At 38.3% G+C, this 14,823-nt stretch overlaps 1 protein-coding gene across 1 annotated transcript in view; it reads left to right on the forward strand.

The window, feature by feature from the left end:
• BCOR (BCL6 corepressor) overlaps window positions 1–9,606 on the forward strand; it is a 152,736-nt gene extending 143,130 nt beyond the window's left edge. Inside the window, exons 12-15 of the mRNA XM_020967108.2 lie at window positions 3,913–4,058; window positions 5,164–5,241; window positions 5,511–5,664; window positions 8,436–9,606. Of these exons, the coding sequence (XP_020822767.1) occupies window positions 3,913–4,058; window positions 5,164–5,241; window positions 5,511–5,664; window positions 8,436–8,730 (673 nt within the window). The 3' untranslated portion in view covers window positions 8,731–9,606. The remainder of the gene's footprint in view (window positions 1–3,912; window positions 4,059–5,163; window positions 5,242–5,510; window positions 5,665–8,435) is intronic.
• The last annotated feature ends 5,217 nt before the right edge of the window (window positions 9,607–14,823 follow it).

Genomic DNA, 14,823 nt, shown 5'->3' on the forward strand with positions numbered 1-14,823 from the left:
AAAACATAACCACTATAGTGAGCCCCGACAGAAACAAGATTTTTGAAGTTATCATTTTAGGAAGCTGATAAATTGGAATCATTCTTAGTTTGATATTCAGGAGATTTCCTCTATTCCCTCCCTTCTCCCTTCTGCTGCACATGCACTCCCCCCTCCTCCCCAAGAGGTTTCTGTTTCTCAGGACCTTAGTTAGTGTTTGAGTCTTGTCTCTGATTGTGAGAATTAGGAGCATTGCCTGTCCCTCAAGAAGGAATTTACTTACCTTGGCTTGATTGTCATAGGCATGAGAACACATCTTTTTTTTTTTTTTTTTTGGCTAGGCAGTGGGATTAAGTGACTTGCCCAGGGTCACACAGCTGGTAAGTGTTATGTGTCTGAGGCCATATTTGAACTCAGGTCCTCCTGAATCCAGGGCCAGTGCTCTGTCCACTGTCCCACCTAGCTGCCTTGAGAGCACATCTTAAAAAGTTATTTGGTCTAACTTCCTGACGGTGGGTAGGACCCTATCCCAGATGTGTAGGAATCTGCTTTTGTAAAGCCTTAGCCTCGCATGGTAGCACCTCTCCACTTCTTTGCAGAGATGGGTCTAGAACATTGCATCAGACTTTTTGTTCTCTGTTGGTTAGTTTTGCTGAATTTTGTTTGTTCATCTTTGTTCCTTTATTTTAAGGAATGACTTCGAGGTGATAACAATAGTAAACATAAGTGAAGTAAAAACAAAATGTATTAATAAAAATGTATTTTTTTCCCAAGGGAAATGGTTAGAGTTTATAAGATAAAAAGAAAACAACAAAAACAAACCAAAATGATGTGTAAGATGCCTTTCACCTCTAGATTTATTATCTCGTACACCACCTTAAGATTTGCTAAGTAATTTATTGACAACTCCATCAGTCAGTGCAAACCTTAATAAATTCCTATATTTCATAGGAAATGGAGGCTCAGAGAAGTCAGGTGACTTGTCCAAGGTCATGCAGCAAGCATCAAAACTAGGCTTTTAATACAGGCTCAGGAGTCTCTCCACAGCAGCATTCACAATGCCCTTAGCATTTATTGTTTTAGAAGGGAAAATGTCTTTTTGTTTTCCTCTTTTGCCTCGTTGAATGCTTTTTGTCTGGGCAGGGAGACAAAGGGGGAGGGAGGCTATGTCTTGACCCCTTGCTTCCCCGAAGACTTCAGATCTTTACTTATATTCTTAGCTCCTGAAATATTTACTTTTGGTCATTCCATGTTCCTCACTGTTTAGGCCTTACCTATTGTTTCATGTGTTTCAATGATTTTCCTGGCCCTTTCTCATCCCTAGGTCAGTGTCCCCCTTACCCCATACCCTGGCAGTGATTCCCTATACTCTTATTCCCCTCACTCTTTTGCCTAAGGATAGATAGTATGATCTGTGTGGGGCTAGATGTGTGTCTCGTGGGTACTCTTAGCACTCTGCCTAGATCGGATCCATGGGAGAGAGGGAAAGAATGAGCATTACTGTGATATTATCTAAGTCGATCCTTGCAACAATCCTGTGAATGAAATAGTACAGTTATTATTATCCTCTATTAGTCTAGATGAGAAAACAGGAGGCTAGTGAGAGGTTAAATGCTCTGTCCCTGGTCACACTGCTGGTTGGGGCTCTGAGGCAGAATTTGAACCCAGTTCTAGCACTCTTGCCTTCTGAATTACTATTGAATCAGGAATTCTTTGAAAAGGGCCAAAAGTATTGTAACATAGGGCAGAGCCTAAAGTCATTAAGGACCTTTAAAAATCATTTTGCTCATTTATCTTTCCAGAAGTAACATTGTAGATTTTCCTTAAAGATAAGTTTTGATGCAAAAGACTCTGTGTTTGTGTGTGCATGTGTATGTGTGATATTATGTATGTGTATACATACACATATATTGATATACGAGTGTACACAGAGAAGAGATTCAAGAATCTTGAGTTGGCCATATCTCATTCGTTAATTTTCGTATCCCAAGTACCATTCTTCATCACAGCAACCAACAGTGGTCTCTGTCCTCCTCATTCAACTAGATTGGCAGAATTTCCCATATTGTACCTAAGTCTTGTTGCTAGGGGTTACTGGAGGGAGATGCATACTAATGCCTCCTTAGGTTCTTCCCGTTCCAGTAAGTCTTGTGAATAGAAAGACACAGGTCAATTTTTTAACCATAAAAAGCTATGTCTTTCAGAACATTGTCACTTTTGCCCGGCTCCAGTTAATTTGCTCTTAGAACCTAAAAATGTGGTGGAAACAACACTGGACTTGGAGTTGGTGGACCTGGCCTCTAACCTTTGCTCTTCCACTTAACCCTTCTTTGTGACCTTAAGTCATTTAGTTAACCTCTCAGCTTTAGTTTCCTTATCTGTAAAATGATCAGGTTGTACTAAATTATTTGCAAGGTTTCTTTCATTTTTACATTGTCATTCTGTGTACATAGACTTGTTCATGTATATTTTAAAAAGTTAATAAGTTGATTGTGCCTTAGGAACATGAAAAAAAAATTTTAAGATCGTTGAATAATTTTAAATACAAAATAGTGGTAATTTAAAGGTTAGCATTTTCTTTCGATCATTTTTGGCCTCATCCTTGCCTTGTGGACTGACTGCAAAACCTCTGAATTCTCTACAAAGTATAGATTGAAAATCTGCTTTAGCACATTTACCTCCTGACCAGGATCTTACTTAATGGTCAAGAAGAAAAGTGTATTTCAGAGGGAACCCTGTGAAAATTTTTTCTGTGTCAGTTCCACTCCTACCTCCTGTAGCCTTTTTTCAGAATTTTCTTACTGTTTCTGGTCTGGCCAAAGGAGCCTCCTTGCTGTTCCTCACACGTTCCATTCTATTTCCTGTCAGCCTTTGAATGGGCTGTCAGTCCCCTATGTAGCAAACAGACTTCTTCCTCACTTCTACCTCTAAGAATCTTGACCGTCCTTCAGTGCTCAGCTCAGAGAACCACATCGACATGAAACCCTTCCTTGTCCTTCCCCTCAGCTCCCCAGCTGCTGGTGCCCATTACCATGAATATGCTTGATTTTCATATTTGCTTTATATACTTAACATATACCTATCGTTTTGCCGCAGGAGAATGTAAGCTTCTTGAGAACAGAGGTGGTCTACATTTTATAGACAGATGCTTAATAAATGCTTGTTAGTTGATTGTTTGAACTCATTAAGGTCAGAGGCGTTCGTGTTTACATTCTGATATGTACTTCTAAGATCTGCATCTAGAATAGAACACTGGATTCTTTATTTCATTGTGGCTTATCATGAGCTAGGTGTCTCCTATTGAAACCCTTTTAGGGTTTATAGGCAGCCACATGAAGCCCAGATTCTGTTAAATTCCTTCCAAACCACTTCAGCCTGGCTGGTGATTAGGTAGAAGCAGGCAGGTGTGTGAGAAGCTGTGCCCATCTCTTGGCCTCTATCCTCACTGAGCTATTTCCTCTACATTATACAAAATCCTGGTTTTTAAACTTGACATTCTTTCTACTTCCTGTATGTCTCATATTCCTTCCTCTGGTTTCTTTGCTAATGGACTGGTGAATAATATGTATAGGGTGTTTGATACCCATTACTGAAGGTCAAACTCTCAGATAACTTAACTAATTAACATCATTTTAACTCCATTTTCCTTTAAAGAGTAACTACACTTACATGCAGAGTGTTGAGTTAACAATGGCAGATATATCCATAATTTGATTTATATGCTATCCTGCCCATGCCCATTTTTAAAATCACTTAAAAACTTTTTTCATGAGAAATTGTTGTGCCCCAGATGAAGAATGACTCTGTGGCTAGAGGTCAGCCCTGCAGTTATAAATAGGAGATAAAGAATGCTTTTTATCCCCTAAAGTAGAACATTGGATCCAAAAAAGAGGAATACTCATAGAGCTGAACACCAAATTCTGTCTTTCCTAGGCCTATCCATGATGCAGTAGAAAATGATCATTTGGAAATAGTTCGTCTCCTTCTTTCTTACGGTGCTGATCCAACCCTTGCCACGTACTCAGGTAGAACCATCGTGAAAATGACACACAGTGAACTAATGGAGCTATTTCTAACAGGTTGGTAATTCTGTGACGTTTGGCAAGGAATGTTGTAAAAATGCTCTTATCTGAAGTGCACCAGATTGTGGTTATTTGATAACACAGTTTTTGAATGGAGGGCAATTGGGGAGGAAGAAAAGTCTTCAGAACTTTTAACTTTTTGTAAGAATACAAAATCCTATTTATTTAGGAATTCCAGTATAATAGAGTATATTGTAGCATATTTATGAGCCTCTTGACAAATAATTCAATGTGGTAATATTTTCTGTGTTCTTTTTCTGATGCTAGAATATTACTAAGACACCAAAGAGTGTTTTTATTTTATTTTTTTGTACCGTTGAGATACGTACATAGCAAAGTGCCTGGGACGTAGTGGGTACTTAATAAATGTTTGCTACCTGATTTGCATCTGGTTTATTATTTTTAATAAAACCCAGTTTAAGTTTTGCATGGAAAAGAACAGCATACAGGGTAGTTACATTTTAGAAAATTTTAGCATTGGGAATTTAAAATTCCTTGATGTGTTGTAAACAGATATCTCCAGAGTGAAGGCTCTTAAATTGTTGTCTCAGTACCCTAGTGCATACTTTAAAAGATCCTTAAAGTTGATATCTAAAATCAGTTTTAAAACTCTATGGTAGGTGGATAGCCAAATTTATTGTTCCAAGTAGCTTAACTCTCAGACCTTACCTCAAGAGTTGGTGGATCTGAGATTTTCATACTTAAAAAAAAAAAGAGAATGGGATTGCTTGAACACTTAAGCTTCAGGAAAAAATATGTGGAATTACATTTTCTAAAATGGTGCCTTTTCTCAGTTCAAGCCAAGTCTATTTGTCTTTAAGACATTTGGGGGTGGGGGGCACGACAAAACAAAGGATTAATTGATTAATTGGTATGTCTTTTGTGGAATGAAAGTGAACAGAAAAGGATGTATGTGGGTACAAAAGTACAGGCTGTGTATATTGTATGTGCACAGATAGTCCAAAAGTCTGTGTTACGGATTTAGACAGGAAGTGACGAGCCAGACTGGTTTGACTTTGCCTGACAGACAGTCCTACTAAATCTGCCAACATTTTGTTCTCATCAGCATGGTTTTTGTTTTATTTTTTCTTTTTCTCTCTAGAGTATTTAACTGACCTGCAAGGTCGAAGTGGGGATGACCCTGGTGTCTGTTGGGATTTCTACGGCAGCTCTGTGTGTGGTGAGCAAATGTTATTCTTATATTTTTGTCTGATCTAAGTGAGTTTCAAAACATTCCTTGCTAATCCAAAACCATCTCCCCCCCTGCACCTCCACCCCTACCCCAAACCCTTTTACTCTACTGGGCAGTGTTGGAGAAGGGAAAAGATTTGATTTTTATTTATTGTCACTTACTGGGCTACATGTGAAATTCTCCTATTACTTATAGATTCTCTCTTTTCCCTGCTTTCTCTCCTGCCCCCACCCCCACCCCCCCTTTCTTTACAAAAGATCCAAGTGATGAATCTGGGTTTGACGTACTGGCCAATCCCCCTGGACCAGAAGATGATGATGAAGAAGATGTCTTCAGTGATGTGTTTGAGTTTGAATTTTCAGAGGGACCTCTCTTGCCATGTTATAATATCCAAGTATCTCTCTCTCAGGGGTAAGTATTGACATTACTTGATTGAAAAGGGCTTGTGATGGCAGGAGTTAGAGATCTTTAAAAACAGGTGGGGTAGGTGAGCTGAGTATTAAGTACTGATGTGTCTCTCTTTGTACAGTAGATATTCTCCAGAAAAGTTGCTCATAAATTTACTAAGAAGACTTATTACTTAATGAAATATCTTTAGAAAGAAAACAATTGTTCCCATATTTTAGCTTCTTTATAAATCTGGACTTCATACAGTTTGAAAGGGGAGAGAGAGATCAGGAGGATAGTACACCATTCTGTGAAACATTCAGAGAGTATGTTTTCCGACATGAGTATAGTTCTCTAAGGCAGAGGGTGGTCGATAATAGGACTTTTCCTCAGAGTTGGTAGTGCAAGTATACTAGTATTATCGCTGTTCTACAGGTGAGGAAATGGAGACTCAGGTAGATTTTTGTGTCTAGGATCACACAGCTTTTAAGTATATGAAGCAAGAATTCAGCCCAAGCCTGATGGTTCCTCTAGGGACCTGACACAAAGCCAGATTGGAAGTGAAGAAAGTCCTTAGTTTGTCCTAGATAAAAGGCTAAAAAAATCTATGGGATGTAAAGTTTAAGAAGCGAGGTAACCTTACTCTACTCTTGGCCTCAGAGTCTGCCGTGTGAACCTATTTTGTACTGGATTTCCCTGTGTGGCAGAGCAGTATCTCCTCTAACAATGTTTAATCTTCCTCAAATCCTAATTTTATGTAACTCTTCTTTCCAAAGATATAAGTTGTAAAAAAAATTTTCAAAGAACTTCTCTTGCCTCTTCTTTCCCCTTCCTACCCACAAACTTAGCACCAAAAACTATCTGTTCTCTTTTAAGAGCATTGTCATAGTAGGGTTTTAACTACAGGCCCTAAATCCTGGGGTAAAAAATGTAACTTATGTATAGGCTATATCTCCAAAAAGAATTTTCAGGAGGGATGACAGTATAATCTTCCTCAAAAGTTGTTCAGAAAGTCCCTTCAGTGTGCCACATTAGAGTGTTGATGATTACAGTTTACAGGTGACCTATTTAACTAAAAAGACTTGTTTCTTTTTCATCTGTTGTAACTTCCCTCACCTATTGTGGAAATTAGTTAAGCTTCACAGTAGATGTCAGACCTTACACCCTTCCCCTTCTCCCCCCCCCAAAAAAAAACCAAACTGTGTCCAAATCCTATAGCTAACAGTAGTGTTTATTAAAAAGAAGCAGATCTTAGGACATCCAAGAAGGATTCATTGTTGCTGCAGGAAATTGTGGAGTTTCTTAGAACCATATACAGGGATACTTGTTTACACCCTCATCAACTCATCTAGGCTTTTTATTCTTTTAAACATACCTCACACTGCAATATTTTGTAAAGACTTCTTCATTGTTGGGGGGTAGACTGTCCTCTTTGGCTATTCCATATCTTATGTTTCAAGACCCCTTAGGAAGGAAAACTCATCTGGACAATTTTAGAAAATATTAGCAATTGCACTAACATTTTAAATATATGGATGTAGAATGAAATGAATGGCACATTTATGTGATTGGTGCTGATGTGAGATGTAGAAATAGATCACTTGGAGACAATATTTTACTTCAGAACATGACATTTGAATTTTTTTTTTTTTTGGTCCCAACATAATTGCATTGGTATAAGGAACTCTTAGTAACAGATACCAAAGGACAACTGCTTGCACTGAGAGGCTTAGAAAGCTTCTTGGGACACTAACAGGTTAAGTGGCTTATCCCACAGTCACATGGCTAGTATGTACCAGACTTGAACTTGGGCCTTCCAGACTGAAGCCCTGTTGTTGCTATAAAACAGGTTCTTCCCTCAAAGCCTGGCAGAAAGGTGCATCTTTATTGTTGATGGTTTTGGGGGGAAGGAGGTTTTTTGGTTGTTTTTTGTCTGGGGTGAGGGGGTTACTGGGGAATTATGGTCTAAGATCCAATTCCATTAAAGCTGTAACATAATTTGAATTGTCTAAGGAACACCAGCTCTTTACAAGGTACAAAAACGTAGAGTGTTTGCTCACTGATTCCACAGGGCAGCTCCTGTTTTCTCCTCCTGCACTTCTCAGATCTTCACTTGACTCTTAAAAAGGAGCAGCAATGCAGTCTTCCCCCTAAAACAAAAACCCTGGAAAACTTGTTAATCTTTATAATTAGCTCAATTCATCCTTTGAACCTTTTCTTTGACACCCATGGAGTTAGTGTATCTTTGTGAAGGATTTCCAATGGAAGCATTTAGAATTCTCTGATACAAAGAGCATCGAACTTGGAAACAAAAGTTCCAAGTTTGATTGACTGTATGACTTTCAGCAAGTCACTTTATTTCTCTGAGACTCAGTTTCCTCATTTGTAGCACCAGAGTAACAATATATTTATCAGCCTTATTAAGGTTGATCAAACAAGATGAATTATGTGAATACAGAAATGATACTGGTATAGGTGATATTATTAGTCATCCTTATTTTACATTAAAGTTAAAATGCTAGTTGACTGATTCTTTTATCTTTTTGTCAGCTTGAGGAGTATTTGTACAGTACCCTGAGCTTGAAGCCAGAATCATTAACCTAGTGTGAGGTAGACCACCCAGTGTCAGAGAGCCAAATAATGTACCTAGACCAGTGTTCTGATAACCTCTGAAAGTGAGTGACTTTCTCAACTCTAGTTTGAGTTGGCTACCTGACATGTTAGATAGTTGCCTGTTACTTAAAACCACTTTTACTTTTGCCAGTAACTTCAGGCACTTGTCTTCTTTTCCTTAGGCCCCGAAACTGGTTACTACTCTCAGATGTGGTCAAGAAATTGAAGATGTCGTCCCGAATATTCCGGTGCAATTTTCCAAATGTGGAAATTGTCACCATTGCAGAGGCAGAGTTTTACAAACAGACATCTCTGAGTCAGTTGTTTTCATGCCCCAAGGACCTTGAAGTCTTCAATCCTGAAAGCAAGGAATTATTGGACTTAGTAGAATTTACAGCTGAACTTCAGAATCTCCTTGGGTCCTCAATAGAATGGCTACATCCAGATGAAGACCTTCTCCCTGAGGTTCATTGGTGAACCCAACAGGTCGCTTAATGTACAGTACATATATTGTTAATCCTTTTTTGCTTTATGTATATGTGTTATATTACAATTGTTTCTGTAAAGAAAGGACACTATTACATATGAAAATATCTTTCCTTTATATAAGAAATGAATTCCAGTTGGAAGGACTTTGAAAGAATTTTTTTTTAAAGTAACTTTAATCAGTTTTTATGAAAATTGTTATATAATGTTTCTTTACTTTTAAATGCACACATGCTTTGAAATAAGTTTTGTTTTTACTTGGAACACTTTTTTTTTAAAGGAAAAATATTCACACATTGACTTTGTTTCATACAAAGCACTGATGACACAGACCATAATTTTTATAAGTGACATGACTGAAGTCATGTGGCCTGTTTGGGAGAATGAATTTGATAAAAAAAAAAAAAAGGCACTTCATGATATTATTTTTTATGTTTTGTTTACAGAATTGCCTGCTTTGGCCAGGTAAATACTATTGGATATAATCCAGTAGTTTGTAATATAAATTAAAACCATATCCATACACAGCAACTAATTGTATGAACTTTTATATCCTAATTTAAAAGCTGTGAAATTAGTTTTCACGCATCAAACCGGATTGTTTATATATGTTTAAACATTTTATGCTCTTATTTAAAGAAGACTTTGAGCTATTTTTTCTGTACCTTGTAAAATATTGGGAAAAAAACTAACATAATATGTTGAGGTTGCTTGGAGATGTACATAAACTAAAATTTTCTGAATTGTGTGTTTATGTTTGAAATCTGTGTTTTAACTTTGTAAGTAAATTCTTCTGCCTTTGTATTTATATTTTACAAAATTTTTCTTAAAAGGCAATAAAACTGTTGAGAAAATGAGAACATTGAAGTAACTTGTGTCTGGTGTGTTTCTAAATGAACTATAAATTTCATTGTTACTATTAGAGGGCTGGGGGCATGGAGGGGAGAAACCAGTGAAGATGAAATGAATAAGCAGAGAAGTTGGAGGAGAAGTTTACCAGCAGCTTCTCTAGATGCCCAAATCGGGCAACTTCAGATGATTATTGGTATGTTCTAAAGAATTGAACCCAGAGCAAATTAATAATAACAATCACTAGCCAATATTTTTGATATTGCTTTAAGGTTTACATATAGCACTTTATAAATGTTTTCTCATTTTGTTCTCACTACAACCCTGAGAGGTAGATACTGTCATTATCCCCATTTTCTACATAAAGGAAACTGAGGCAAGTTAAGTGATTTGTCTAGTCCAAAACTAGTGACTACATTTGTCAACTTTTATTTTGGTTTCTGCATCCAGAAATAATAAGTAGACTCACCTTCAAATCCCAGAAACATTTATTAAGGCCAGGAAATAGAAATATATAAAGGTCTACAATAAAACAATAAGTATATATCATCTGGGTGTGGAATTGAGAGTTAGCAGTACAACGAAGGCCTCAGTAACACTAAAATTCAGCCCATGTGGCTATGAAAAGATATGACATTTGTAAGATGAGTGCTCTTCTAGATTTTGTTTTCATTCTCAGCACCAAATAAAATGAGTATTTTCATATACATACATAGTAGAACTAAATATGAGGGTTCTATGTGAAACTATAATATTATATACAACTTCTCTCTTTAAGAATATATAAAGTTCAAACTGCAGCTTTCAAAGCTGTCTAGCTTCTTTCTGACCCATCTTATGTGCATTTTTAAAAAAGATGCCTCAATGACCCTCTTCTTTCCCTAATTTTTTTTTTGCTCATTCCTGTTCTCCCCTTGATTTCCCAACCACTCTCATTAGAAAAAAGGAAACAAGCCTTTGTAATAAATATTCATAGTCAAGCAATATCAATTCCTACATTGGCTGTATCCGAAAATGTATGCCTTATTCTGCATCTAGAATCTATCACCTCTTGGATATCAAGAGGTGGGAAGCAAACACTTTATCAGAATCATAGTTGAGCATTGTATTGATCAGAGTTCTCAAGTCTTTAAAGTTGTTTCTCTTTGTCATGTTACTGTTATGTTAGAGATTTCTCATTCTGTTCTTTTCACTATGTTTCAGTTACAGACCTTTCCAATTTCTTTCAAATTCCGTTTTATCATTTCTTATATCACAATATTCCATTGCATTCATATATCATAATTTTTTTGTTAAGTAAATCATCCTCAACTGATGGTCAGCCCTTTTAATTTCTAGTTCTTTGCTACTAAAAAAACAAAAAAAGCAAAACTGACCTTTTTGTTGGACAGATCTTAACAAAAGAATTCATGAATACCCATCTTGGACTCCAGCTCATACTTATCTCTGAATACTGCTTGGTCAGGATTCAAGGCCAGGCATCAAACCAGCCAATGACTTCTGGCTTAATGGCTTCACCAGGCCACTGAAAGGTGAAATTTTCATACTTTTTCTCGAAGGCTGTGCATCACCTAGTTTGAAACACTGTGAATACTAGACTATTGACCCTTCAACCTGCCCTTGTTTATCCCTAGGGCAACATCTTTAGTCAATCAGCTGACTAAACACTCCGATTTGTAGGTCCTAGGCAATAAGGACAAAAGCCCAGATGAAATTCCTCTATTGCCAAAATTCAATAATTGGATCCTATGATGACATAAGTGATAGAATGCTTGTGATAAGCATTGAGTATTTTGCAGACTGTGGTACCTGCCTGATAATTGTCAAGTGTTTATTCAATACGTGACTAGTACTGTTCAGTCTGCCTCAAGCTTTCATGTCTTGGGAGATATACACACATGAATATATACAACAGTTTCAGGGTACACTCGCAGTTGTACGGGTCTGGAAAGCCTTGAGGTTGTTAGGTTGGTGGGGAGAGGATGGGCACCAACAAGGGTATGCATTCCAAACATGGAGGATGTGAGATGGAATGTTGTGAGTGAGGAGCAGCAAGGAAAGCCAAGAATATATCTAGCTATAAGTTAAAATCTTCATACTTGAGGTTAACTCCGTGATTCAGAAAAATCCATTCCTTTCTCATGCCTCTTAGACCTCTTTTTTTTGCATCTGTATCTTTTACATTCTTGTGGCTAACGTTCTAGTCCAGACCCTCTTCTCATCATGCCCAGATTAGTGCAATAGTTTTCATTATGGTCAGTCTCAGGGAGACAGCCTCCAATTAGTCCTGCTTAATGAGACCAGGTCAATTTTACTACAACAGAAGTCCAATAATTTCCTTGTTCAAAACAACTAATGACTCCTCATGGACTATAGGTGGAAATCCAAAGTCCCTAGCCTGACAGACAAGGCCTTCCACTTTCATCTTTGGTTGAATTAAAAATGGCATGTCTCCGGAGCCAAGATGGCAGAGTGAAAACAGTGACTTGCTTAAGTTCTCCCCCAAACCCCTCCAAATACTCATAAAAAAATGGCTCTAAACAAATTCTGAAGCAGCAGAACCCACAAAAAGACAGAGTGGAACAAATTTCCAGCCCAAGACAACCTGTATCACGCCGGGCTGGGAGTGCAGTGCAGCGTGGCGTGGGCGTGCAGGCCACAGCAAACCTGGAGCAGGCCTCAGAGGGGACTGAATCGCGGGCAGCTGTGGAGGTTTCCAGACTCCTCAACCCACTAATGCCAAAGACAACTTAGAAGGTCAGTGGGAAAAGTCTGTTTCTGTCGGTGCTGAGAAAGGAAGGTGGAATCTCAGTTTCATTCCCCAAGAGCGTGGTCGGGGTGGCGGGGGGCGCAGCTGCTTCCCGAGCTTCCGGCCCACAGACTGAGGGGGAATCCAGTGGCTGGTCAGAGAGGGATTGCAGGGATCTCTTTGCCAGTGCTGAGGCAGGAATCTCTTGCTTTGCCCGTGTGTGGATCTGGGTCACAGTTCTGGGTGGCGGTGCTGGGGTGAGGAAGAACGCTGGTGTGGTGGAGCTTGGAGTGGCTGTAGAGAGGAACCCTTCCTCACAGTTACAGGACAGAAAGGACTACTTGTGGTCACAGGCCAGGAAAGAAGTAAACACCTCACCCCTTATCATACCACCTTGTGAGAACTGAAAATTTACAGGTCCCTACAAGTATCTCTGAAAACAGCTGTACAAACCCCTGAAGCTTGGGACATACATTCTCCACATTGGAAGCAGACTCTTACCTTAACAAAGAGTTTAAAACTCAAGTAATTGGCTGGGATCATGAGCAAGCACAAAAAGAGTCAGACTATATTATCTTACTTTGGTGAAAGAAGATCAAAATATACAACCAGAAGACAACAAAGTCAAAGCTCCTACATCCAAAGCCTCCAAGAAAAATATGAATCAGTCCCAGGCCTTGGAAGAGCTCAAAAGGGATTTTGAGAAGCAAGTAAGGGAAGTTGAGGAAAAACTGGAAGAGAAATGAGAGTGATGCAAGAAAATCATGAAAAACAAGTCAATAGCTTGCTAAAGGAGACCCAAAAAAATACTGAAGAAATAACACCTTAAAAAATAGCCTAACCCAAATGGCAAAAGAGGTCCAAAAAGCCAATGAGGAGAAAAATGCCCTAAAAAGAAAAATTGGCCAAATGGAAAAGGAAGTCCAAAAGATTACTGAAGAAAATACTTCCTTAAAAATTAGAATAGAGCAATTGGAAGCTAGCGACTTTATGAGAAATCAAGACACTGTAAAACAAATCCAAAAGAATGAAAAATTAGAAAACAATGTGAAATATCTCATTGGAAAAACAACTGACCTGGAAAATAGATCCAGGAGAGAGAATTTAAAAATTATTGGACTATCTGAAAGCCATGATCAAAAAAAGAGCCTAGACATCATCTTTCAAGAAATTATCAAGGAAAACTGCTCTGATATGGTAGAACCAGAGGGCAAAATAGAAATGGAAAGAATCCACCAATCTCCTCCTGAAAGAGATCCCCAAAGGAAAACTCCTAGGAATATTGTAGCCAAATTCCAGAGTTCCCAGGTCAAGGAGAAAATATTACAAGCTGCCAGAAGGAAACATTCAAGTACTGTGGAAACACAATCAGGATAACACAAGATTTAGCAGCTTCTACATTAAAGGCTGCAGGGCATGGAATATAATATTCCAGAGGGCAAAGGAGATAGGATTACAACCAAGAATCACCTACCCAGCAAAACTGAGTATAATCCTTCAAGGGAAAAAATGGTCATTCAGTGAAATAGAGGACTTTCAAGCATTCCTGATGAAAAGACCAGAGCTGAATAGAAAATTTGACTTTCAAATACAGGACTCAAGTGGAACATGAAGAGGTAAACAGGAAAGAGAAATCATAAGAGACTTATTAAGATTGAACTGTTTACATTCCTGCATGGAAAGATGATATTTGTAACTCATTGAGACCTTTGTATATATGTAGATAGATAGAGGGCACAGGGTGAGTTGAAGATTAAGGGGTCATATCTGGAGAATAAAATTAAGGGATGAGAGAGGATTATACTCGGAGAGAAGAAAGGGAGAGGTAGAATGGGGTAAATTATCTCACAAAAAAAAGAAAAGTCTCTTACAGTGGAGGGGAAAGGGAAGGTGAGAGGGAATGAGTAAATCTTATTCTCATAGGATTTGGCTTAAGGAGGGAATAACATACACATTCAATTGGGTATGGAAATTGTCTTACCCTACAAGAAAATAGGGGGAGAAGGGACAAGAGAGCAGGGGGATGATAGAGAGAGGGCAGATTGGAAAGGTGTAATCAGAAGTAAATACTTCTGAGGAGGAACAGGGTCAAAAGAAAGAATAGAATAAATGGGAGGGCAGGACAGGATTAAGGGAAATAGAGTTAGTTTTTCACAACATGTCTACTATGGAAGTGTTTTGCATAACTGCGCATGTACAACCTATATTGAGTTGCTTGCCTTTTCAATGAGGGTGGGTGGGGAGGGAGGAAGAGAGAAAATTTGAAACCTAAAGTTTTAAGAACATATGTTTAAAAAAAAGGTTTTCACATGCTATCGGGAAATAAGAAATACAGGAAATGGGGTACAGAAGTCTATCCTGCCTACAGGAAAATAGAAGGGGAAGGGATAAGAGAAGGGGGAGAGAAAGAAAGAGGACAGACTAGGGGAAGGGATATTCAGAATGCATGCCATCTTGGGTGGGGGAGAGTGAGCCAGGTTGAAAAT

The sequence above is a fragment of the Phascolarctos cinereus genome, unplaced genomic scaffold, assembly GCF_003287225.1.
Source record: "Phascolarctos cinereus isolate Bilbo 61053 unplaced genomic scaffold, phaCin_HiC Scaffold_726;HRSCAF=1367, whole genome shotgun sequence".
NCBI classification, from domain to species: Eukaryota; Metazoa; Chordata; class Mammalia; order Diprotodontia; family Phascolarctidae; genus Phascolarctos; species Phascolarctos cinereus.